This window comes from Bos mutus, chromosome 19 (genome assembly GCF_027580195.1).
Source record: "Bos mutus isolate GX-2022 chromosome 19, NWIPB_WYAK_1.1, whole genome shotgun sequence".
In the NCBI taxonomy this organism is placed as follows: domain Eukaryota; kingdom Metazoa; phylum Chordata; class Mammalia; order Artiodactyla; family Bovidae; genus Bos; species Bos mutus.
In genome coordinates, this window is record NC_091635.1 from 34,728,337 (window position 1) to 34,755,194 (window position 26,858).

The window sequence follows — 26,858 nt, forward strand, 5'->3', positions numbered from 1 at the left end:
TCCCTATAAATTAAAAGTCCCACATTATGTCAGTGAACAAGAAAAAGAGAAACAAAAGCCACCATCACCGATGAAAACTCCTCTTTGTCTATTTTCTTTTGCTACCAGCCTTCCTGTGAACCAGCTAACATTCATACAATTATCTCAGCCATATCACCCTACTGCACCCCCCTCCCCTGCCCCCAAATCAGCTTGGTACCAACATTCTGACTCAGTGACACATCTGATCAAATGCTTGCCTATCTTTCTTCCAGTTAAGATTCCCAGGACGTCTAATTGTCAAGCTGGTCTCCCCAGGCAGCCCCAGGACTCTCACATTTAGCCTGACTCCTATGAGGTCACAATTCTCTTGGGCGAAGGGCATGGGTTGCTTAGAAATACTGGTGTCTGGGTCCTATATCCGGAGATGCTAATATAAGTGGCTAAGAGGATTTTTTAGAAGCTCTCTCATGGATGCAATGAGCAGGTGAGGTTGAGACCCACAGCCCTGGATTAGAGAGAGGAATTCTACGAAACTTCTACAGCTGTCCTCATCCATCTCAGCCCAGGTCTACCCTCTACTGGATACAATCCATCTGAAACGCCTGTCATGGCCAACGTGTGAGGTGGTGGTGGTGGTTTAGTCACTAAGTTGTGTCCGACTCTTGCGGCCCCAGAGTCTGTAACCCTCCAGGTTCCTCTGTCCATGGAATTTTTCAGGTAAGAATAACTGGAGTGTGTTGCTATTCCCTTCTCCAGGGGATCTTCCTGACCGAGGGACTGAACCCAGGTCTCCTGCATTGCAGGTAGATTCTTTACTGATTGAACCACCAGGGAAGCCCAACGTGGGAGGTGGGGAAAGAGCAAACCCTGTTAGCCTCTGATTTCCAAGGCTGAGTATTGAGCTCTGGACTCTTGGTGGGAGAGGGCCAGGGTGGGGACAAGCAGAAGGAGAAGTGGCCACGACACTCACGGCCCCTGTCACAATGCAAGTGATGCTTGGTGGCATCCACTGACCCTACACCCGGCCCTAGGGTAAGACTCCTCAGGCTCCCTCACTGGCATCTCACAATACCCCAGAAAGGCAGAACTTTTACTTCTATTCTAGGGAGAACAGACTCAGCACCGATCAGTGCCCTGCCTGAGGCCCCTAATTCATCAGCGCAGCCTGACTCACAGCCCCACCGCCCCCCACCCCCCCGCCCTGTCCTCCAGTGCTCTGTCCTGTGGGAGGAAGAGGGAGTGACTGGCCCCTCGTGTGACAGCCGTGTCCTGTGCCGAGGGCTCTAATGAGATGACAGCTGCACAGAATCAATTAGCCTTGGAAAGCAAAGGCCAAAAGGACTAGAAATGCAGGCTCTGCGGGCTGTCACCCTCCTCTTCCCTCTACGGCTGAAACAAATGCATTTGGACTGTCCTCACGGCTGCCTGCAGCCATTACACAGAGACGCCTCTGTGCTCCACGCATGCAGGCTCCCGCCAGTCACGTCTGTCCTGGGCAGCCCCACACAGCTGTGTCCTAGGCTGGTGGCAGAGTACACGTGTGCGTGGCCTGGGGTTCATGGATTTGACACTTAAGAGATGTGGTGGCGTGCGAGTGTTCTAAAGGTCTCTAGCAGGTATCTACATGTGACTCTTCTGAAGTCCAGAGCCCTTAGGGTCTGACCCAGTTGAACCGGTCACTGAGCGTGTGTGGAGCCTGGCAGACCACCCAGCGCCCACCTGTCTTCTATTCCTATCAGAGCATGTGCCGTCTCTCGCTTTGGGGACCTGGTGTTCACTTGCATTTCTCAATGTAACGTTACTGCATATAAGCAGGGATATTCTATGTTCAAGGAGTCCTTCAAATTGGGATATTTTCAAAGTTCTCCCTTATGAATGTTGGTGAGTTTCGTTAAAAAAAAAAATTAAACTCTGGTTTAAAAAATAAATACATGTGGGTCCCTGCATTTCAGAAGACACAGCTCCAGCCGCCTCGTGTGAGCAGCTGTGCCCTTCTCACGCTGTACAGGCTTCCGAGAGCAACCAGGGCACCTCAGTCACCAGGTCCTGGATGGATGAGTGGGAGTCTGTGCCCAGCAAGCACTGTCATGCCTCAAGTTGTACGTGGCTTTTGGAATCGCTTTTTTTCTCTGCCCGAACATCTGCGCCCCACCGGAGGGGGATCCAGTCTAGCTTTTCTGAGGTTACTCACTGTCTCTGAGTCACATCAGATTATCCTCGCAGACTTCTGATTGAGCACTCACCCAAAGACAATGCCCTCCTCCCCCAGGGAGCCAGGAAGAGCCAAGACGCTGCCCACGCAGGACAGCGCATGTCACGCTCAGATCTGTAGGCTGTACAGAGAAGAGGGTACTCTTTCCCTTCTCCTGTGGGAGGGCTGGCCCTTTACTAACCTCTTACACCCGAGTTATTCACAGGAAACAGGGTTTAACAAAAATAGCAAGAAACAAAGCCTATTTCACAACTTTTGTCCAAGCCAAAGGCATATGATGTGGAAACAAATGTCCGAAATTACTGACAAGCAGGTTGTGTTTTTTCTTTTCAACTGTTCCTTTTTCTAACTCAGGGTCTCTCCACAGACTTGAGGGGAACAAAGAAAAATCCAGGAGCAGCAGAATACTGACAATGCATCAGAGCAGCTTTATGAACAAAATCTGGGTTCAACAGGCTGCTAGAAAGAATGCATTTTCAATGAAAGTCATCAACATGTAAGACCTTAACCAATAAATGTGCATATATTTCCTCAGGCTGCTATTTGCCTGCAGGGAGGAATGTGAGAAGCATATTCATGTCACTATTTCAACTAAAGACGTATATTTAGAAAGGGTATGTTTCTAAAAATGGCTCCCAAAATAAAGTTTGAAGAGCTCAATGGCCGGGAGCTGAAGCAAGGCCATTAGAACTGTCTGATTAGCTCTCAGGAGGTATTTTATTAAAAACTAACCCTTAGAAAGAAAATAGTACAGATTTACTTTGTGTGGTTTACTTGTCTCCTATTATAAATAGCCAGATGAACCTAGCTTTTTAGGGACAAAAAGAGCTCAGTGGCTTTGCTGCTAAGGTTTGGTCGCACACAATCTGGTGTCATGAGGGTTTCACGAAGGGCTGCATGGTCCAGGAGAAGGCACAGTGGAGACCCTCCCACGGGGGCTGTTTCCCCAGTTACAAAACCAAGCATAAGTACCATAGAAAACACCCATAATCCCACTATCCAGATTTAATTATTTAAAACATTTTAACTGTATCTTCTTTCGTTCTGTATTCAATGTATATATACTTTTAAGAATACGTTGCTTAAAAAAAACAGATATAACTAACATGGTTTTGTATCCTTTTATAAAAACAGATGTATGGAGATATAATCCAGGAGGCACTACTGGTAAAGAACTCACCTGCCAATGCAGGAGACTCAAGAGACTCAGGTTCAATCCCTGGGTTGGGAAGATCCCCTGGAGAAGGGTATGACAACCCCTTCCAGTATTTTTGCCTGGAGAATCCTATGGACAGAGGAGCCTGGCGGGCTATAGTCCATGGGGTTGCAGAGAGTCAGACACGACTGAATTGACTTAGGACACAGCACAATCCACATACCATACAGTTCACCCATTTAAAGAACATAATCAGTGGTATTTGATATAGTCAGAGTGGTGAAGCCATGAGCACAGTCAATTTTAGGATATCTTCATTACCCCCAAAGAAACCCTGTATCCACGAGCAGTCACTCCCCATTCCTCCCAACTCCATCCCCACCAGCCTGGGGCAACCAACCACTAATCCATGGCAGGGAATGTGCCTATTCTGGACATTTCATAAAAATGGAATCATACAACATGTGTTCTTTTGTAACTACTTCTTGGACTAAGCATAATGTTTTCAAGATCACCCATGATGTAGTACGTATCAGTACATCCATCATCTCTTCATATTGTGGAATAATATTCTATTGTGTGCATACATCACACTTATTCATTCTTCAATTGATGGATACTTCAGTTGTTTTCCACTTCTTGCTACTGTGAATAACACTGCTATGAATAGTTCACAAGTTTTTGTGTGGACACAGTTTCATTTCTCTTAGATATATACATAGGAGTGGAACCGCTGGACCCCACTAACTTTTAAGTTTATTTAACATCCTGTTGTTGTTCAGTCACTCAGTCTTTGCAACCCCAGGGACTGTGGCATGTCAGACTTCCCTGTCCTTCAACCATCTCCCAGAGCTTGCTCAAACTCATATCCATTGAGTCGGTGATGCCATCCAACCATCTCGTCCTCTCTTGTCCCTTCTCCTGCCTTCAGTCTTGCCCAGTATCAGGGTCCCTTCGAATGAGTCAGCTCTTCGCATCAGGTGGCCGAAGTGTTCGAGCTTCAGCTTCAGCATCAGTCCTTCCAATGAATAGTCAAGACTGATTTCCTTTAGGATTGACTGGTTTGATCTCCTTGCAGTCCAAGGGACTCTCAAGAGTCTTCTCCAACACCATAGTTCAAAAGCATCAATTCTCTGCCACTCAGCCTTTGTTATGGTCAAACTCTCACATACATACATGACTACTGGAAAAATCATAGCTTTGACTATACGGACCTTTACATAATGTCAGCAATGTATCATCTCTGTTTTTAAAAATTCTGTTTAGGTTTGTCATCGCTTTTCTTCCAAGGAGCAAGTGTCTTTTAATTTTGTGGCTGCAGTCACCATCTGCAGTGATTTTGGAGCCCAAGAAAATAAAGTCTGTCACTGTTTCCATTGTTTCTCCATCTATTTGCCATGAAATGATGGGACCATATGCCATGATCTTAGTTTTTTGAATGTTGAATTTTAAGCCAACTTTTCACTCTCCTCTTTCACCTTCATCAAGAGGCTCTTTAAGCTCCTCTTCACTTTCTGCCATAAGGGTGGTGTCATCTACATATCTGAGGTTATTGATATTTCCGCCGGCAATCTTGATTCCAGCTTGTGCTTCATCCAGCCCGGGATTTCACATGATGTATTCTCTATAGAAGACATTCTGAGGAACCATTAAACTGCTTTCTGCAGCAGCTGTGTCATTTTACAATTCCACTGTACGAGGGATCCAGTTTCTCCACATTCTCACTAACTGCTACTATCTTTTTCATTCTAGCCATCCTAGTGGTTTAGAAGTAGCATTGCATTATGGTTTTGATTTGCATTTCTCTGATGACTAATGACTTTGAATATCTTTTGTATGCTTATTGGTCATTTGTATATCTTCTTTGGAGAAATATCTGTCCAGACCCTCTGTCTATTTCTTAATTAGGTTTTTGTAATTGAGTTGTAAGAGTCCTTTATATCAGTGATCCCCAATCTTTTTGGCACCAGGGACTGGTTTCATAGAAGACCATTCTTCCACGGACCAGGCTGGTGGGGGGGATGGTTTCAGAATGGTTCAAATGCATTACATTTACTTCGCACTTTGTTTCTATTATCACTACATCAACTCAGCCTCAGATCATCAGGCATTAGATCCTGGAGGCTGCGGACCCCTGCGTTATATAGTCTAGGTACAAGGCTCTTAGACATATGATTTGCGAACTCTGGGTTGTTTTTTCCCTTTCTTGATGGTATGTTTGCAGCATAAATGTTTTAATTTTGATGAAGTCCAATTTATCTTTTTTTCCCTCTGGTTGTGCATACTTTTGGTATCTTATCTAAGAAGTTTTTATCTACCTCCAAATCAGAGATTTACTCCTATGTTTTCTTTTAAGAGTTTCACAGTTTCTGTTCTTCTAGGATCCATTTTGAGTTAACCTTTGTATACAGTGTGAGGGAGGAGTCTGATCTCATTCTTTGGCATGTGGATGTCCAGTTGCTTTAGCACTATTTGCTGAAAAGACTACACTTTCCCCCACTGGATTTTCATGACACTCTTATCTGGAGGCTTTCTAAAGTTTATTTTTAAATTGCATATATGGCTTTATATTTTTTACTTATTGTATGATAAGCACTTTGCAATTCCACTTTTAAAAGTTTAAAAAGCAGACTCTGAGGAGGGAAAGAGGAAGCCTTGGGAAGCCACTCTGCCTGTTAAGATTTCCTGGTTTCTGTTTGATTCCTGTTTGCTTTGTAGAGTTATCTCCTGATAACACCAAACAGGAGGTAGTCCCTTATGATCCAGTTTCTAGGTAACAAGATAGTGGAACTAATAATAATGAAGACAGGACTCTCCAGTCCTGGGGCAGACTACAACACCTTCCAGAGAAAAGCAGCGTGGCAGCGTGTGATGAGATCTGAACACCAGAGCCTCCCGCTTAGAGGACTCCCAGAGCACGGCCTCACCGACGTCCCCTCCCCAGGCAGGCCGCTCTGGGGCCCACAGAGCCAGCGGCATCCCTGGCCTCGAACCCCTCAGCAAATCCACAGGCTGCCAGTGGGGTCTCCCTTCCTGAGGTGCCCACTCCAGGTAATACTATCCCACCTTTAGACATTTCTTAAGAGCTTCCTCATTTTCTTAATTTAGATCTTCTCAAACCAAGGCGACCACCTCAACAAGATGGTCAAGCTCTGGGTCTCCTCAGCCAGCCTCGTGGTCTCACTGTTCTAGAGGGTAAGTTGCCTGAGAAGAGAGAAAATGGCGCCAAGATCACAGGGCTTTGGAGACTTCAGAGGCTGGTACAGCCTGTGCTCACTAGATAACACAGAATCACGAGGGCAAGTGAGGGCTCAGCGACTGACAGCTAACTGCTAACCATCTGGAGAATCAGGCCCTTCCTCCAAAAACAGTGGTATTTTGTAATTCAAGTTTTGAGCTCCAAAGTGCCTTCAGAAACCCCCAAACTTGCTTTTAATTATTGAGTGAGAATAACGAACAAAAGTGCTTAGTACTGTTTAATCCAAGTCTAGGGGGAGCCTGGTGGGCTGCTGTCTATGGGGTCGCACAGAGTCGGACATGGCGGCAGCGACTTAGCAGCAGCAGCAGCAGCAGCCTATATTTACTAATTATCACTGGGTGTTGTTAATATGGGTTTGGCTCCCGAGCACCTGCAGCCTCACTCACCTCCTGACCCAGCTCAGCCCTGGGCAACATGTGAGAAAGGAGGCCAAGTGTGTGGACACTGCCGTTAGACCTGGACCCCTCCAGGTGAGGAAGGCTTTGAACACGGCCTGTCAGAGGAAGGGGCGGGGCGGGGCAAAGGTTGGAGCTGTGTCCCAAGCTCCCTGAACAGAAGGGGAAGGACATGTGACCTGGGGTAAGCGTGGGGGTGGTGGCCCACACTGACAAAGTGACGGTGTAACCTGAAGAGATGTCCAAGGTCCCCTTGAGTCTCTGAGGCCCTTCAATCCTTCCTGGACTCGTGACAGCAGAGGCAACATGAACCAAAGAAATACCCTGGCCATCTCGGGCAGGAAGGATGTGCACAAACGACCACATCCGAAAGGTCCACCCTTGATCAAACTGTGAGGAAACAGGCATTCTTGTGACCAGGGGGAATGAACACTGGTGCAACCCTTATGGAGGGGAATTTGGCAATATGTAACAAAACTACATGTGAGTTTCCATTTTGACATTCTGCTAAGATCTCCCCGTGAAGCTATATCCCCAATAAGACAAAAATACACAGCCACAAAGTTGTTCACTGCAGTGTTGTTTGTAACTGCAAAATATTATAAACCATCGATAAGCCTATAAGAGACTCAATATACTACAGAACATTAACACAATGAAGTCAGTCTTCATGGCTGTTTTAAGAAAAAAACAAGAGGAAGGGAAGATACCTAAGAACTGATGTGAAGTGATTTCCAGAGTGTACTGGTAAGTGAGAAAAGCATGTGCAAGAGTATCCTTAGTGTGGATACCCTCTGTGTAAGAAAGGAGGGGAAATGAATCCAGAGAGGATGAGCCAGAGACTAAGGAGACTGGTTCACTATTGGGGTGAGGGTGGGGGTGGGGAGGATGGCATGCATGAATAGGGTGGGGGAGATGGCACTTTTCTGAGTATGGCTTTGTACAGCTTTGGTTTTGGGAACCATGTTAACACTTCACAGGCAAAGAACAGAAAGGAAAATCAAAGATGGGGTTGGGGGAAGGTCCTGATTTGCTCAAATGGCAAAATTAAAGAGAAATAAAACTAGTAAAGAACTATCTCCACTGAACAGAAAAGCCTGAAAAGTAACAAAAGGAGTACAGGAATAAATACTGTAGCAGATCTTATGTCCCCAAAATGGTGCAATGCTCTCCTAAGAATTTGCTGCTCCCTCAGCAAAAGGTAGAATCGATGCCCCTCTGGGCTCTTTGACTACTTTGACTAATAGCACAGGAAGGAGGTGACATTACTTTACTTCCGAGATTAGTCATACTTTTACTGTCATAACAGGCAGTACAGTGTCCACCTGTCTTTTTCTCTAGGGACACTTGTGCTTAGAACCCAGCCATCACAATGAAGGAAGCCCAGGCCACAAGGAGAAGAACCAAGGCTCTCAGCCTGAACTCCCAGCCACCACCCAGCATCCACACGCAAGCTGTGTGGGCGCCATCTTGGAAGCAGGTCCTCCAGCCGTGGGTCCAGCCTCCCCACCTGACACTACGTGGAGCAGAAAGCAAGCTTTACTGCTAGGCCTGGTGAAATTATAAATTTGTGAGCAAAATAAATCATTGCTATTATTTTAAGCTCCCCCATTTGGGGCTGTTTGTTACACGGCAATAGATAACTAACACACACACCTATACCTTATTCACAACCATCTCTACTCTCAGACCACCCGAGAGCCAGGATGTAGCCACATGTGCTTCAGGCCAGCCAAGTAGAGGTGGAAGCCCAGCACCAATGCTCCTGCACTTTCTTCAAAAGCCCCTCTTCCACAGACAGCTGTCTCTGTTCACACATTTCTGGTTCTCTGTGGTTTCCTAGCTCGGGCAGATTAGAATTAGTAAATTAAGGGGAAGGGTGGGAGACGAGGATAAGCACTCAAGGAAGGACAATAAGGACACACGTCAATACCAGCCAACGGACAACTGACAGAAAACGCTGCAGAGCCTGTGGTCTGGGATGGCTCAGACGGGGTGAAAGGCCTGAACTCGGTGGCCTCGCCAGACCACAGGCCTGGATTTCCATGTGTTGTACTGAGTCTTTAAATCAGCAAGGCAAGATGAAATCATCCCTGCCTGCTCTGCCTAAGGGGGCCAGGAAGTGCCATGTGGTTTTTAGAGATTTTTATCAGGCGCAGAAGATGAAAAAAGATCCTGGTGCCTAAAGGGGTAGCGCTAAAGTGCCTGGAAGAAAGGTTAGCGACAGCCGCACTAGGCCGGGGGCGGGCTGTGCCAGCAGGGCCTCCCACAAAAGCCAGAGATGACACGAGACGAGCACATGTGGACACACACTGAGGAAACGATGCTCTAAAACTCTGTTAAATTACAGAACTCTTTTTTAAAAGCAAGCATTTACCTAGTAGATCATTTTCTTACATCACACAGTTCTCCTCCTGATCCTCCTGAGTCTGATGAGGGTCAAGACAGCTGACTGCCCAGGGAGAAAGGGAACCGGGGTGGGGCAGTGGGAGTCAGTGGTAAACAGGACGTTTCTAGAACAGTTATATATGATCCCACCCTAGCTTAGCAGGAAGCCTACTTCCCACTCTAGCTGGTAAATTAAGTCAGAGGTGCAGGCAGTGGGTCAGAGGCCAGCAAAGGTATATGGTTTTTTTGGCCCTGACAGAGTAGGCTGGGGGAAGGTTCTGGGGTCTCTTCCACAGTGAAGAGGGTCAACAGAAGAAATAAAGGCTGAGGGCACGAAGAGGAAGGCCCAGATGCTTCCGGTTAACAGAAACACAGTCATCTGATCAGAGGTCAAACACTTTAGCAGCTGAACATGGCTTCGTCCTGCTCCACAGGTGGAGGCTGTGCCTCAGAACCTGGTCGAGCACAGTCTGAGAGGACCCACCAAGATGGCAGTCCTGGCAGCCAAAGGGCCTCGGAATCTCAGATCAGGTTTTGAGTGCTCCATCACTTAGCAACCGTGAAATTAACCTACTTAACTTCTGTGAGGTTGGGTCTCTGCACCTACAAAATGGACAGTACTAGCTGGTTTGCAAGACTGTTCAAGGGATCAGAGTAATTCTATTAAAGGATCTAGCAGAATCTGGCAGATGGCAGCTTATATTAATCACAAATGCTCTCGAGTCAATGTCCAGCTTGTTATACTAATACTGTGCAAATAATGCTGATGGTAAACCTTCAAAAGCCCTGGACACAGCTGAGGAGTCTGAGAAGTTGAGAATACAATGGTTATTGAAGAATTAGACCTGTGTTGCTAATGGTTTTGTGAATTTCCCTACTGATCACCCAGCTGCTCAGATCAAACGCTAGGGGTAACCTCTGACTGCTCTGGTTCTCTCCATCCTGCATGGAATTCACCCGCAAACCTAGCCAGCTCCCTCCAAGAGTCTCCCAAAGGCAGCTGTGTCTCACCCCTGCTGTGACCCCTCAATCTGAGCCCCACTCTCAGCTGCCACCATCACCTCCCATCCACCCTCTTCCTCTTCTGCCCCTTCCCCATGAGAGTCACATATCTTTTTCAAACTCAAATCAGATCAACATTATGCCCAGCTCAAAACCCTCCCAGGGCCTCCCATGATCTGACTGATGAGGAGCTGACCTGAGGAGGCCCTGCTTCTGTCCCTCGCTCACTGTCACCCACGCCAACCTCATGGCGGTTCCCTGAACATTGCAGCCACATCCCTGCTTTGGGGCCTCTGAACCTTCTGGTTCCCACACCTGGAACGCTGCCCCGACACAGATCACAGGGCTCGCTTCCTCACTCTGGCCAAGGCTCTGCCCAAGTGTCGCATCCTCAAAGAGGCCCTCTTCTTGAGAGCATTGTGATCATCAATCTAAAGTAGCCATTCTGGCTACTTCCCATTCTCCCTTGTTTGGCTTTATTGTAATCCTTATCGGCACCCGATGTTTGTTGCTGTCTCCCAGACTAGAGTTCAAGTTCCCTAAGAGCATGGCCCTCATCTGTCTGGTTCATCACTGTGTCCCCAGTGCCTGGAACAGGGCCTGGTACAGAAGAGGTGCTCAAAGGGCTAAAGTACGAAGACCTGAGTTTACACGTAGAACAGCCAGGCCAGGGCAGCCAGCTTTACCTTTTTCCCTGCGGTGGGGCTGCTCTCCGCGCTCTGCACAGGGCTCCTCTGGGGGCTCCGGTTTTCCTGGGGGACACACCTGGCCATGTACACGCTGTAGTCCAGAAGCATCTTTTGCCGCACGCCACCCACTAGCTCCTTCTGCTTCGGCTGGGCCACGAGCTCGTCCACGCTGCCTTTGCTGCTGCTGCGGCTGTGGGTCAGGTGCCCCGAGGGGCTGCTGTGTCTGCTGTGCGAGGGCAAAACCCCTGAGGCAAAGAAGAGATGGCTGTTAACACAGACGAAGAGCGTAACAGCAAGGGAAACGGAACACAAAGCGTACTCCACTGGGTTCAGCTGAAAAGCGGCTAAAATGCTATCAATCACTGTTTAAAAAATATAAGACTATTTCTCACCCTGAAAGACACCTTCCATTGTAATGATAGATTATTTTTTTAGAAGAGTTTTTATTTTTCTTCGAGATGATTCAGAGTAATGGGAGCCATGATAAATATCTAGTAGGTACCTTTCTTTCTTCCTGGTAACCTCTTAGGGTCAAATGAAGGACTGACATACCTCCCAGGGGCACATGGAAAGGGGGCAGAAAGCTAATTGGAACTGCCATAAGCCTGTGGATGGACAAATACACCATCTTGCCTGTGGATGGACAAATACACCATCTTTCATTCATTCATTCAACACATTTTTTTAATCAAGCACTTTCTCTGGGCCAACTCCACATTAAGAAAAAGATTAAGACATACACAATAACTGCCCTTGAACTCAGGCAAGGGCACAGTTTTCTGTAATAAGCACTGTAACTGAAGCACGACTGGGAAGCATAGGGAGAGTGCCTCTGCCCGAGAGAGCTGAGAGGCGCTTCCCCCAGCACTGACCTCCACAGGCAGTGACCTCTGGACTGCCCCTTGAAGAAATAGTGGGCAATTTTCCCGGCCCAGGTGGGGAAGAGCATGCCAGGTAGAGGGAACTGCATAGGCAAAAAGCAAAGATGGTGCAGAAAGCAAAGCCAGTGTCCTCCAGGCACTGTCTGGAGGACAGTGAGAGAGTCAGTGATGTTCCAAGCAAAGTACATGGGACAGAGGGACAGGAAATGAGCACAGGGGCCTGGTGATTGAGGCAAATGCAGCGAGTCAGGAGCCCAAGGATTCTGGCACTTGGATGGTGGTCTTGGGCATGGAGGCCATGCTGAAGGCCGGGAGCTTGAGAGCATGAGCTGCCTTTTCACCGGCCTTCTTATTATAACTAGGGTTCTCCTGCTGCTGCTTCTCTTGGAGGAACCTCAATATGTAAAAATAAATATACTCCTTAAGGAACCAGCAAAGACAAAAAAAAAAAAAAACTATAAATGTTTCCATCGATGGTTAAATGATTCGGTTCAGTGTACTGCAGTGAGCAGCCTAGAAGGCAAATGACCCCTGAACACACCTTCGGTGGCAGACAGTCCATCAGTTCAGGGTGGGCTTCCTTCCTACCTGGGGCTCTCTCAATCCGCTCACAGGCCCTTTAAAAATACATAAGCACTTAGCACACGTCATTACCTGCTTTACTTCCAGAGACACCAGATGGCTTCTTGGTTTCTGACTTCGGCTTAGATGCCAGAATAAATCTCCTAAACCACTCCTCTTTTTCTCGGCCAGTTCTCCCAAAGAGATAGAGTATCTGATCTCGATGGCCAGATCGAGTTCCCTCCTGAGGGTGGGGTGGCTTCTTAGGGTCCTCGCCTCCCAGCTCCCGCTCAGCTGGTGGCTTCTCTTCACAAGTTTCTTTGTCAGTCTGGGCCTTAGACATAAAGTCATCTTGTTGACCAAGCTCAATACAAATGGGGTACTTTTTATTCCAGATTCTTTTTCGAGCCAGACTTTTAGGCACCAGATAAACCTACGGAGAAAGGGAAATGATTTACATGCTAAATTAAGAACTGGCTATGATGAGCACTACTACCGTGGAGAGCACAGGCGCAGACGTCAGCGTCACTTTTGACTACAATGATGAACGTAGAAGAGTTACCATCTGTCCATAACACGACTAGAGAAACTGTAATTTTTTAGAATATTTATTTATTATTTATTTGACTGCCAGGTCTTAGTTACAGCACATGGGATCTTTAGTTGTGGCATGTGAACCTTTGAAACTAAAATTTATAGAAATGACTTTTTCTTCAAAGTAAGTCCAGGAAGGAGATGCTCAAGAACTTCTGCCAGTTACAAATATCTATGATTTCCAGGTAACAGTAGCACAATAACCATTTAGAGGATGATCATCAATTAAGTCTGGATATGAACTGAATTCGGAGAAGGCAATGGCACCCCACTCCAGTACTCTTGCTTGGAAAATCCCATGGACGGAGGAGCCTGGTAGGCTGCAGTCCATGGGGTCGCTAAGAGTCAGATACGACTGAGCGACTTCACTTTCACTTTTCACTTTCATGCATTGGAGAAGGCAATGGCACCCCACTCTAGTACTCTTGCCTGGAAAATCCCATGGACAGAGGAGCCTAGTAGACTGCAGTCCATGGGGTCGAGAAGAGTCGGACATGACTGAGCAACTTCACTTTCACTTTTCACTTTCATGCATTGGAGAAGGAAATGGCAACCCACTCCAGTGTTCTTGCCTGGAGGACCCCAGGGACGGGGGAGCCTGGTGGGCTGCCATCTACGGGGTCGCACAGAGTCGGACACGACTGAAGTGACTTAGCAGTAGCAGTAGCATGAACTGAATTTAATGACCCTAGGCCAAACTTAAGCTGAGGAGGGGAAAAAGAAGAATTTATCAAACTAGATCTTGACAGGAAGCTCCAGTTAATCAACCTCAAGAATGAATTTATTAAAAAAAAAACAAAAAAAAAACTTTTAAAAACTTCTGCAATTTTTGGGAAACTCAAAGATCATGCATGAGAGTTTTAAGAAGAACAGAAAACCTACAGCTTTTTGGAATAACAAATAATTTACATTTCTCAAGAACAGAAGTATGTCATACTTTTAACAAAATGTGGTTATTTCGCATATATATCCATAAGTTCCAATTTATAGGGCCTCCATTAGTCTATTAGCCAGCACTGTAACGTGTGACTTTTTGTTTGACTAAAAAAATTAACTCTCAAAGTCAGAAGGGTGTATGATGCCTTGCTTCTCAAAGTGTGGTCGGTGGATTAGCAGCATAGATATGACCTGGGAGTCACAAAAACGCAGACTCTCAGGGCCCCCTCATAATTGCTGAATCAGATTCTGCAATTTAAAAGACACTCAGGTAATTCATATGCACATTAACGTCTGACAGGTACTGCTCTAAGTTAGACTAATACTTTAAAAACACACACAACCTTTTTAAGGGAAAAACATACAGTAAAGCATCCAAGATTCCAAATGCTTTTCATTCATCTAAGCTTCCAAAATTAGACAGGCTCACCTTGCTGTCCGAGAGGTCGTAGATTTTCTGGCTGATGTAGGTGACCTCTGGTTTTGTTTCATTGTAGCTTGCCCTTCTGGATATATTTTTATTGGGCTTTGAAAGTCTCAAGGTCCCACCCTCAAGTCGAACAAAGACTGAATGTGTCAAAGTCGCATGGTAAGTTTCTGGATCATAGTTGTAAATCTCATTCATCCATCCCTGATGGAGAAAATTTTCCATTAATAAAATGAGAATAAACAGACATCTGACTCAGTATGAAAACGATGGCCACTTCGGTATTCAGGACACCGAAGCCAAACTTGACAATGATGGAAGTACTAACTTATTTAACAAGAGACTGTTGAGACAAGCTGCTTAGCTTGAAGGATAATCAGTGCTGAGGAGTAATCTGATATGTTTCTGATAACTAAAAACCTGGATTCAGGCTGGAAAAGATAATGTCCATTTTCTTAAATAATTAAAGGCTTTTTTTGAAGCTGATAAGCAAATCAGGAAACTTAAATGTTGTTTTGATGTAAATGTAAGTCTCTCGCCCTGACCTCCTCCGGGGACAAGTGATCCCACACAATCTGTTCTTCTTAATTAACCAGACACATCCATTTCTCAGCCCGCCTGAAAACAATCTTTGAGATTTCACAGACGATATTAACTCATGTTACAGCACCATTCTCCAATTGTATCTCAGTGAAATCACATAGTAAAGCAGATGATCAAGAGTTAGGTATTAAATAGAACTTTCCCGGTGGCGCAGTGGATAAGAATCCGCCTGCCAATGTAGGGGATGCAGGTTCGATTCCTGGTCTGGGAAGATTCCACATGCCTAGCAGAACTAAGCCCGCGCACCAGAACAACTGAAGCTCTCACTCTAGAGCCTGTGCTCCGCAACAAGAGAAGCCCCTACTCGCCACAGTTAAAGAAAGCCTGCGTGCAGCAACGGAGACACAGTGCAACCAAAAATAAATAAATAAAATATAAAAATAAGTAAATAAATTGCACTTATACATATGCTATTTCAAAAAAAGAAAGAGGCATTAAATAAATCAGATATGATCAACAATACACCAAAATTCAAAGATATATAGTAACTTTTGAAGTTGTGTTCCAGGTTCCCCCTACCCATTAGTATGTTTAAAAATCCACATATGAATACAAAGAACAAACATATATATACACATGTGTGTGTGTGTGTGTGTGTGTGTGTGTGTGTGTGTGTGTGTGTGTGTATAGGGGCTGCGCTGGGTCTTCACTGTGGTGCTTGGGCTTCTTGTGTTGCGCAGCATGGGCTCTAGAGTAAGGGCTCTGTAGTCACAGTGCAAGGGTTTAGCTGTCTCGGGGCATGTGGGATCTTAGTTCCCTGACCAGGGATCAAACCCACATCCCCTGCAATGGAAGGCAGATTCTTAACCACTGGACGACCAAAGAAGTCCCAAGAGCAAACATATTGAACTGTACAGGCAATACACAACACCATTACACCATTATAGAATTGTGCTAAAGCTGGTTTTAGCTGTAGTCAGTATTCATCATTTAACACTGCCAGCCCCACAGTACTTTTTCAGATGATATGGGTGCCCCAGATCTCTTTAAATGAAGTTCTTTAGGGAATTTTAATTACTATGTTCCCACTCTCCTCATTTCATAAATGTCTTTGAAATAAGCAGAAAAATGCTGAAGATCACTACACTGGAGTTGGGGTTGTCATTCAAGGAATAGCCATTTCCATGGTGAGTATTTGAGTCTCACACTAAAATCTTGAATTGAGATCCTTGGCAAGTGAGGGATTCTCAAAATTCTGTTTTATTCTTTCATCCATTCATCAAAACATTCACTGAATCTACATGCCAAGCACTGTGTCAGGAGTTGATACACAGATTTTTAAAAGAACAAGATTCTTGACCCAAAGGTACTCCCAAAACAGTAGAGAGGAATCGGTCCTCATTTCACCATTCCACGATCCCACTAGAGTAACCATTAAAAAAAGTCCTCACAAAGAGTATCCTGAGCACGTGATTGGAAATAAAAACAGACAAATATACTTCTTTGTCATTGGGTGTGTGTGTATGAAATTTAAGAGCCAATTATATACATTTATATACTTCAGATCTTTCGCATGAGCTAGAACTATTTCTCCATCCTCCCAAAGAGTCATTGCATCTATCTAAAAAATGTTGGATGAGCAAGCAGTGGCCATGGGAAGAGGGTGTAATCTAGGTGTTTGAAAAGAAAGGGCAATGATCAAAGCAATGATGCAAAAAAAGGGGGCAGGCGAAACAGCAGCACTGGAAGGTCTGAAGTGCAGTGGACTGTCAGAGCATCAGCTTGGGTGGGCTTATTTTGCTTACGACAGAACTAAATGCAACTTTTGGTTCACAGTTTGTCTTTTTCTTCAGTCTATTATTATGGTGAAGTCCATTCACCGATTTTTGAATGTTGAACAGCTTGCATTCTTGGGAAAATTATGTATGGATCATGATGTGCTGAAGTTGGATTATACCAGCTCACGAGAGCTGATTCCACACATCTTTGTCCAACTCCACGTTCAGGGACCTTATGTTGGTAACTTGCCAATTAGTTATGGTGGGAGATTTACACCATGGAAATCCATACAGAGGGCTTCCCCCACCAGCTGGGGAGCCAGTTTACCCGCACAACACAACTATTACGCTATTTATACATTGTTGAATTCGGTTTGCTGGTGCTTTGTTCATTTGTCCCAGTGCATGAGGGAAGGTTTTTCTTTTTTTTTTTTTGCAGTATCTTTTGGTATTATCTAGTCCATGGGGTCGCTAGGAGTCGGACACGACTGAGCAACTTCGCTTTCACTTTTCACTTTCATGCACTGGAGAAGGAAATGGCAACCCACTCCAGTGTTCTTGCCTGGGGAATCCCAGGGACGGGGGAGCCTGGTGGGCTGCTGTCTATGGGGTCACACAGAGTCAGACACGACTGAAGCGACTTAGCAGCAGCAGCCTCATAAAATGAGTTGAGAAGTGTTCCTTCTATTTTCTGGAAGAGTTTGTATAGAAATAACATTTCTTCCTTAAAGGTTTGGTAAATTTGCTATGGAAGCCATGTAGGTCTTAAGTTTTCTTTATAGAAAGGTTTTAAATATGAATTCAATTTCTTTAGTTACTGTTGGACTATGCAGGTTATCTATTTCTTCTTGAGTGAGCTTTGATACTTTATAAGGAAATCTGTCTATTTCATTAAGTTATCCAGCTTCTGGGCATAATGTTGTTTGTAGTATTTCTCTGTTATTCTTTTAATTACTATAGAGCCTGAAGTGATGCTCTCTCTTTCAGTCCTGATACAGATAATATTTCTTCCTTTCTAATATAATCATTTAATACTATTAACTTCTCTCTAAGCACTGTCAGCACTAATTCTTGATTTGCTATATTTTCAATTTCATTCAGTTAAAAATATTTTCTACTTTCCCTTGTGACTATCTTTGGACCCATAGCTAATCACAAGTGTGTTGTTAATTTCCAAATATCTGGGAATTTCTCAGATATTTTTCTGTTATTGATTTCTAGTTTATTTCCATTAGAATCAGAGAATGTGCTTTGTGTAATTTCAGTTCTTTTAAACATGTTAACGTTTGTTTTATGGCCCAGAATATTTTCTATCTGGGGACTGGTTCATGGACACTATAAAAAATATGCTTTTTGCTATTGTTGGGCAGAGTTTTCTATAAATGTATTTATTTGTCTTTTTAAACACAAACCTTCTTCACTAAAGATATCCTAACATATGATCCATAGTTTTCTTTTTTATCCAATTTGGTTGTAGAAAATACTTTCTTACATATAACAGGTTTACTACACTTAAATTCCTAAAGGCAACTAGATTAATAGAAAAGTTGAAGCAGATCTGATTTTTCTGGGCTGCTTCAGAGCCATGCTCAAGACCAGGTTATGTTTATTTGCAATGTTACTAAAACCAAGAAGAATCCATGGAAGGAGGGAAGGATGGACTGGTGCTTAAGAAGGTCTAATGGTCAAGGAAGGACTATGAAACTGAAATGGCAACTTGCTATCGGTGTCATTTAGGAGCCATTTGGGCACATGGTCCCCACCTGGGATTGCTTTTTCTTAAGTACTGAATTCATTACAATATTGCTTCTGTTTTAAGTTTTGTTTTTTTTGGCCATGAGGCATGAGGAATCTAAGCTCCCGGACCAGGGATCAAACCCGCACCCCCCTGCACTGGAAGGCGAGTCTTAACCACTGGACTGCAGGGAAGTCCCTGATCATCATAATTTGATATGACAAACATTTTTGCAATAATATCTCCATATAAACAGAGAAGGAAATGGCAATCCACTCCAGTATTCTTGCCTTGAGAATCCTATGGACAGAGGAGTCCACAGGGTCACAGAGACTCAGACACAACTGAGTGACTAACACACACATCTCCATATAAAAGGCTTTTTATTAGTTTCCAGTCATGTAAGATTATACCAGACATATAAAAAAGCCAACAGCATGAACATGGTTCTGAAATTTTTAATAAAATTCCCAGCCTTATAGTTACCATCCAGTTACCAGACCAAAAGTATGAAAGGAAAAAAGACAAGCATTATATTGTGAAGTTATCTCAAATATAGGACAGTCTCTGAGAAAGAGTGTAAAGAATTTTCCCTTTTTGAAACTCCTAAGACTAGACAGGTTATTTATGAGTAAGAGAAATTTAAGAATAAAAGATTTGATTGTTTCTCTCCAATTGGGCTTCCCCGGTGGCTCAGCTGGTAAAGAATCTACCTGCAATGCGGGAGACCTGGGTTCGATCGCTGGGTTGGGAAGATCCCCTGGAGAAGATAAAGGCTACCCACTCCAGTATTCTGGCCTAGAGAATTCCATGGACTATACAGTCCATGGTGTTGCAAAGGGTTGGACACAACTGAGTGACGTTCACTTTCTCTCCAATTGCTTTCATTTCTTCTTTCCTAAGTCAGAAAATGTGGAATTATCCAGGGAAGCACTATCTAATGGAAATACAACATGAGCCATAAATGTGCATCATGCTATGCTATGCTATGCTAAGTCAGTTCAGTCGTGTCCGACTCTGTGTGACCCCATAGACGGCAGCCCCCTAGGCTCCACCGTCCCTGGGATTCTCCAGGCAAGAACACTGGAGTGGGTTGCCACTTCCCTCTCCAATGCAAGAAAATGAAAAGTGAAAGTGAAGTCGCTCAGTCGTGTCCGACTCTTAGCAATGGAAACATGTAATTTTAAAGTGGCTAGTAGACACACCAAAAGAGAAAAAAGCAGGGGAAATTAATTTTAACAATGTATTTTATTAACCTAACATAACCAATTATCATTTCTTTTTAAAATATTTATTTATTTGGTCTCAGTTTCGTCACATGGTATCTTCCTTGCATCATGTGAAATCCCTAACCAGGGATCGAACTGGGGCTCCTGGCATTGGGAGTGTGGAGTCTTAGCCACTGGATCATCATGGAAGCCCCCAAATGATCATTTCAACATGTAATAAATATTAAAAATTATTAAAAAAGGCTTTTGTTTGTACTAAGAGAACTCTGTAGTAAATACGGTACTAAACAGTCTTTGTTTTGTACTAAGTCTTCAAAATCCAGTGTGTGTTTTACACTTCGAGAACATCTCGGTTCAGAAGAGCTACAGTTCAGTGTCAGTGGCCACACATGGCTGGGGGCCACTCTATTAGACAGCCAGGCCCAATTCTGGGGTTCCAGCTTTTTAAACCTAGGCGCTGGGCTCAACCAGAATGGTCAAAACCCTCCTCTTACAGATACTTCCATCCATGCAGGTTTATGCTGTGTGTTGTTATTAAATGAGAAGATACTCTAAGTCATCTCCAGATGAACCATGCTATTTTAGAAACTCAAAACCCCTTTAAAAAGCTAACATCAAATACTTAAAGCTCAGGAATAAGAACAAAAGTAATCTAGCTAACAGGCTAAAACTGTTTAAAAGCTCATGAAGTTCTATAAGCGCATTAAAAGATACTCAACTTGTGAACAAACTTACACAACATTTTTAGCTTATTCCTTTGATTTTTAGTAGAAAAGACAAGACATAGGCATGCTCATAGGCTTGCTCAGGCGAAGAACCATCACTCTGCACTACCCTAACAAACAGCTGCTCAGTTTTTGTTCCTTGCCAAGTTCTTATATTTGGTTAATGAGAACAACCGTTTGTTTCCAGGTGCTTCAGGGACTGGTTTTAGCCACAAAGCCAGGCTCGCGATGCAGCCGCTTGAGCCACCACTTGAGCCCTCTACAGAGTTCCCCTGGGCCACTGCCTGTGTCCGCCCATGTGGCCACAGCTCTGAGGGGAGATGTGGCTGTCCTTTGCTGATGGCTCTGACAGGGACAGACCACCCTCCGCCACCTGCCAAGCTGCAGGAACACTGGAACAGGCTGATTCTGAGGAATGTGGGGCAGTTTCAAGTCCCCAAAACCACAGGACCCTGCCCGCCCCACTAGAAGGGATGGCAGGGAGATGCAGGCGGAGGCCCATGGAGAGAGTCCAGGAGACGCTTACCCAAAGCGGAGGGGCTGCCAATTCCCCTTCCAGTTAGGACTGGGGCGGGCTTGACCCTCCTTCTCCCAACCCCCATCCTTTCACAATCACCCGAGGCTGTGCTCCAAGTACAAAGGCACCTGTGGTTTCTCCTCCTCTTTTACCTTCATATTTCCTCCTTCCGGCACTACCATTCTCTTCTTTGTATTAAAAATATATCGGAGGTTAAGGTCCACAGCTGCCAAAACCGAATTAACACAACCCACAAATCAGGATTTGAACTGCATGTCTGCTGCGAACACTCGTTTGTTAGCTTCAGTGAGTCTGGGTCCTTGACTTTACTTGATGACATGAAAGCTGCTGGTCCAAACACAGGCATGGAAACCAACTCACATCCATCAGCAGAACCACTAAGAGCGTGACACAGTTAGGTTCTGATCCTGGCTTGACCACTGACTGCCTGGCTGGAGGACACTTAACCTCAGACCCTCGGCTTCTCACCTATAAAAGGGTCTGGCATGTCTTCCCAGCTTCATGCCTCCCTTGTCCCCACCTCCCACTAGGCTCATGCCAGAATGACTTTCTCCACACTAACAGTACTTAATTTTTTAAAAAAATATATATTTATTTTTAAAATATTTATTTATTTAGCTGTGCCAGGTCATAGTTGTGGCATTGGAAATCTAGAGTTGGGTATGTGGGATCTAGTTCCCCGACCAGGAATTGAACTCAGGCCCCCTGCATTAGGAGCTTGGAGTCTGAGCCAATGGATCACCAGCCAAGTCCCAACAGTACTTTACTGACGTTTAGTCTGCATGTAGAAAAGGAACAAATCATATGCATATGATGTTTAAAAGGCTAATATTAGTATTCGTTATAAAAGCTTGCATTTCAGTTCACATTATGATCCTGGCCTTCCCATGAATTATCTCCTTCTGCCAATTCCCTCAGAATTTGTAGGTAAGGAAAGTGGTGAGGCAGGTTAAGTGATTTGCTTAGACAGTGGGGTTTTTTGTTGTTTTTTTTTAAAGTGGTCTGTGGAGCCACAGATCTGGGACTTAAACCAAGTCTGTCTGCCTTTGAGGTCTGGGCTCCTACCCCATGTCCATGGCACAACACCACCTTCAGCCTGGCTAACATCTGCCCAACCCCTGGGTCACGGAAAAGATATCACATTTCCCAGGGAGCTTCCTGGATTTCCTAAACCCTGTTCTTTGTTACCTTTATCCTTCATTCACTAACTGCCTGGTTTACTTAACTGAAGATGCCACAAGACAACCACAGTTGTTAACAAACGTTTGTTGACTGACTACATAAATGCAGCCTAATTCAGAGGGTGGCTATGAGTACTGAATAAAATCTGTAAAGCACAAGTAAGCAGGACAGGTTGGTGTGCCCATCACAGCCTGTAGGCACAGTTGTGGCTGCTCAGGTGGAGAGAAGCAAAGGAATGAGCTGAGATCCTACTAAGCGCAGGGGCTGCAGGGTTTACTTTGAAGTAGAAGACTTGGTCACTGTTCCCAAAGAGGAGAATCAAACCATAATTGCATCAAAGAGCACAGAATAAGAGAAGAAGCAACTCAGAAAGATACCAAAGAGTGAACACTGTTAATGCTTTCCAGCCTGGAAACTGAATTAGCCACTTCCCTGGTGGCTCTTATGGTAAAGATTCTGCCTGCACCGCAGAAGACCTGGGTTTGATCCCTGGGTTGGGAAGATCCCTTGGAGAAGGGAATGACAACCCACTCCAGTACTCTTGTGTGGAGAATTCCATGGACAGAGGAGCCTGGAGGGCTACAGTCCATGGGGTTGCAAAGAGTCGGACACGACTGAGCAACTAACACTTTCTAATACTTATCAGAGAAAGCAGTGTTGTGACTGGAGCCTAGATGTCCCCACTCCCATGGAGGGCTCTCTGGAACATCACAAGCTTTGATAGGAAACCCTGAGAGAATCACAAGAGCTGCTGCTTGATCCACATTGTCAGGCACCCAGGATGCAGACTGGCCATTGGGAGGCTCAGGTCAACAGGTGGCCAGGCACTACCACTCTCCAAGCTCCCTGTTTTGCCCCTGAATGCACTCCTACTAACTTGAATCCAGGCTGCCCATGCAGAGAGCAATTACCCAGGACAAACTCTGACTGCTTCTTTTGTGTGTGTGGCTGCATCGAGTGGCATGTAGGATCTTAGTTCCCTGACCAGGGATTAAACCTACACCCCCTTATAGTGGAAGCTCAGAGTCTTAACCACTGGACCATCAGAGAAGTCCCAAAATACAAGATTTTTTTCTTTTTTTAATTTTAATTTTTTTGGCCTCACCATGTGGCATGTGGGATCTTAGTTCCCCAACCAGGGATCGAACCTGCACCCCCTGTAATGGAAGTATGGAGTCTTAACCACTGCACCACCAGAAGTCCCGTGACTGCCTTCTGATACCAGCAATCAGCTAACTTTTTCCTGGGGCCTGACCTACTCCCTGGATGAAGCTATACATAGAATTTCCAGACCAAAGCTGCCAAAAATCCAATCTTGTGAGCAGCACAGCAGTTCCAGGGCCTTCATCTTGCTCCCCATCTAGTGACCAACTGTCTGCTACTCAGCTGTTCTAAAGTTCTGAACCCTGAATTGCTTACCAAGTAAGATCTTTCTCCAACTTTGTTTTGTTATGGGACACGGGGGTGGGAATAAAGGGAAACAGATACAGTTACTAACTCATTCCATTTCAACAGCTCAACTAAAGAACTTCTCACTGGAGAAGGAAATGGCAACCCACTCCAGTGTTCTTGCCTAGAGAATCCTGTGGACAGCGGAGCCTGGTGGGCTGCTGTCTGTGGGGTCACACAGAGTCGGACATGACTGAAGCGACTTAGCATGCATGCATGCAAAGAACTCAGAGACACTCCCAACCCACACTAGAGAGTCTTAGACAAGCCTTGTTTCTTTCTGACGCTGGAACTGTCAGCATGGAGACACAGGGCCAGCCGCTGAGGGGGACAATGACTACAGTCAGCCGGTCTGCAGCTGTGTGGCCCACAGTCTGGTCCTGTGATCCCAGCTGTAAAAGGTCAGGGGTTTCTCTTCAATTCTCTGCTGCATTTAGAAGCCGTGAGTGGCTGAAAGTACAAACCACAATCTATAAAGGGGTTCATTTAATACTTGAGAAGATTAAAAGCTACAATTAACCTTTTGCAAAATAATAAACTCTGGAAGAACTACTACTGTGCTCACTTTCAGTTACAGTGCCAATCAGGAGGTCAAGGCCAGTGCTCTCTTCGTCAGCTTGACGTTGAGCTGACCAGAGAAACGCGACAGCCCTTTGGCCTGAAGAAGCAATGGGGATTTCTGTCTTCAGTGTGTGAAGTGCCTGGGCCAACATCCCGCTGTCACACAGCTGTGCTGGCCACAAGGCTGCCTGCCCCTGCATCATTCCTTCATCTGGTCTTTCAGAGAAGGAGCAAACCCTAAACATAAGAACAGTGCCAGGACCGGAGGTCCCTGCCTCTGAAATCATCTCCGAAGCACACAAAAATGTGGTTATTTTTCTTTTGTCCCCCAGACTAAAACATAAGCAGGGTTTTCACTTTGCCAGGCTCCAACCCTTTTTGATGTATTAATGGTTTAGAACAAGAGTCATCAGTTAAAACATAATATCACAGATCATGGACTTAGAGAATATGGCAGGAACAGTCTGCTAAACTTTAGATGCTAATCTGATTTTACCCACGAAAGACACATAGACCTACTACGGACACAGAACTCACACTATGAATGACAGGCTCAAGCCAAAAAACATTCAAAATAAATGCTGCTTCAAGACACTATCTTAAAAAAAATTAAAAGTCCATTAAGGGAGGAAAGCACCAGCATCAATACTATCCACATCCTCTGACTGCTGGCTTCAAGGTCACCTTCACGGCAGTGTCACCAGACGCACTGGAGTCAGGGTTAAAGCCACAGTCTCAGCCTGGGAGAATGGCTGTCATCCTAGTTTTTCCTGTCTTTTGGGGCAGCTTGCAAATTCAGGTATCTGCATTGGCAGACAGTGATTCAGGTAGGAAATAACAATCATGTACATCAGAAAAATAACACTGAATATCAGATGAACCAATGAAATAATCAAGGTCTGATTTATGTCAATACACAGTAAACATTAAATCATATTAATAAGTGTTGAAATTATAAAACAGATTAGCAAGCAAATAAATTAGTAAATCAGCTTTAGCTCACACATCCTATCAGTTAAATTTTTTTGAGAATACTCACAATATATACATTTACTTGTAAACTATCAATACATACATGTTCTAATACAGCGTTTATAAAATACAGCTTTTATAAAAATTAAAAACAGTAATAAAGAGCAAAAAATGAAATATTTAATAATTAGCCTTTTCACTAACTTAGTTATTACTTTCTAACAGCTTTTTACTATCTTCAGCTGACACATCAAGGCTCAATATATATACTTTATAGGGTGAGGCTCACTGTTAATGATAATGGATGTAAATCCATATTTCAAACAGTCTTCTTGATAATTTCCAAGGATACTGACCAAAGGTCAACAAATGGGCAGGCTCTAGATTTCTGAATTTTCAGGCGGAACAAGAGAAGCCCAGGTTGAGGGAAGCGATTCACCCTCAGTAACTTAGGAAAGGAACGTTTTTGGGTGAGGAACACCCTATCTACTTCTGTCTGTCCTTGAGGCTTGCCTGGGAAGGGACTGTGAGAGAAGGTGCTGGCACTGGTCGTTTCTATGTCTTGTCCTCTTCTCTGTTGATAATATCTCCAGACTCCAGTTCTCACAGAGATGAAATCAAGCTTTTTATCACCCTTCTAGCACCTTCCCTGGAGAAGGGAATGGCACCCTACTCCAGTACTCTTGCCTGGAAAATCCCATGGATGGGGGAGCCTGGTGGGCTGCAGTCCATGGGGTTGCTAAGAGTCGGACACAACTGAGCGACTTCACTTTCACTTCTCACTTTCATGCATTGGAGAAGGAAATGGCAACCCACTCTAGTGTTCTTGCCTGGAGAGTCCCAGGGAAAGGGGAGCCTGGTGGGCTGCCGCCTATGGGGTCGCACAGAGTCAGACACAACTGAAGTAACTTAGCAGCAGTAGCACGTTAAATATCAGCAAAGCTTATTTACTTTCTTACAGATAAAGAATAAAAATACATATGCAAATAGAAACTGCAATATTTTCTTTTTGGATTGTGTCTTCAGCAACCTATTTTGGAGACTACTGAATGGAGAGACAGAATGAAACAGAGTTCACAAGAGCCGCGGGGGCACCAAGAAGCCAGCATGCTCATATGCGGGGGCTATCTTGCCTATAATCTCTTGTCTTTGGGGGAATGGCAAAAAGCTAATTCTTAAAGGCTAATTATTGTACAGTAAGAACAATCTTCGATGGGTTTTGTATCTTCCTTTACATGACACATAAAATTTGGATGTGAAAAAGTATCTAGCATTGACATTTTTTCACGGTTAATGTCTTACTCTTCTAAAAAAAAAAAAACAAAAAACGTGATTTGAGAAACCTCAGACTCATAATGCCCACGCCTCTCTCCTCCTTCCTAGATGACACCTGGAACAAAACCACAAAGGATGGTCCTCCGGTACCGAGCAGGAATTCAGGATGCATTTTCCCAAGGAAGTAATGCTACAAGCTGTAGTTACATGTAGGTGGACCAGAATTATGGGTTAGCCATGCCATAAGTTCACAGGTGAAAAGGAAAACTGGCAGAATGTTGATAATTATTGAAGCTGAGTGTTGGATTCAGGGGGATCCATTATACTTTTCTCTCTACTTTTGAGTATACTTGAAATTTCCTACAATAAAACATTAAGATGAAAAAAAA

At 44.6% G+C, this 26,858-nt stretch overlaps 1 protein-coding gene and 1 long non-coding RNA gene across 3 annotated transcripts in view; one reads left to right on the plus strand and one right to left on the minus strand.

Annotated features, from left to right (window-relative positions):
* The window catches only part of TEX2 (testis expressed 2), a 114,473-nt gene that overhangs the window by 29,545 nt on the left and 58,070 nt on the right, over positions 1 to 26,858 (minus strand). For both annotated transcript variants that reach the window (XM_070390085.1, XM_070390086.1), the window contains exons 3-5: positions 14,486 to 14,686; positions 12,619 to 12,958; positions 11,081 to 11,328 (exon numbers count right to left, since the gene is read on the minus strand). In XM_070390085.1, coding sequence (XP_070246186.1) covers positions 11,081 to 11,328; positions 12,619 to 12,958; positions 14,486 to 14,686 — 789 coding nt within the window. The remainder of the gene's footprint in view (positions 1 to 11,080; positions 11,329 to 12,618; positions 12,959 to 14,485; positions 14,687 to 26,858) is intronic.
* Positions 627 to 8,469, plus strand: LOC138992123 (uncharacterized). The gene is made up of 3 exons (XR_011468012.1): positions 627 to 699; positions 6,459 to 6,545; positions 8,346 to 8,469. It is a non-coding gene; the product is annotated as an uncharacterized lncRNA (long non-coding RNA).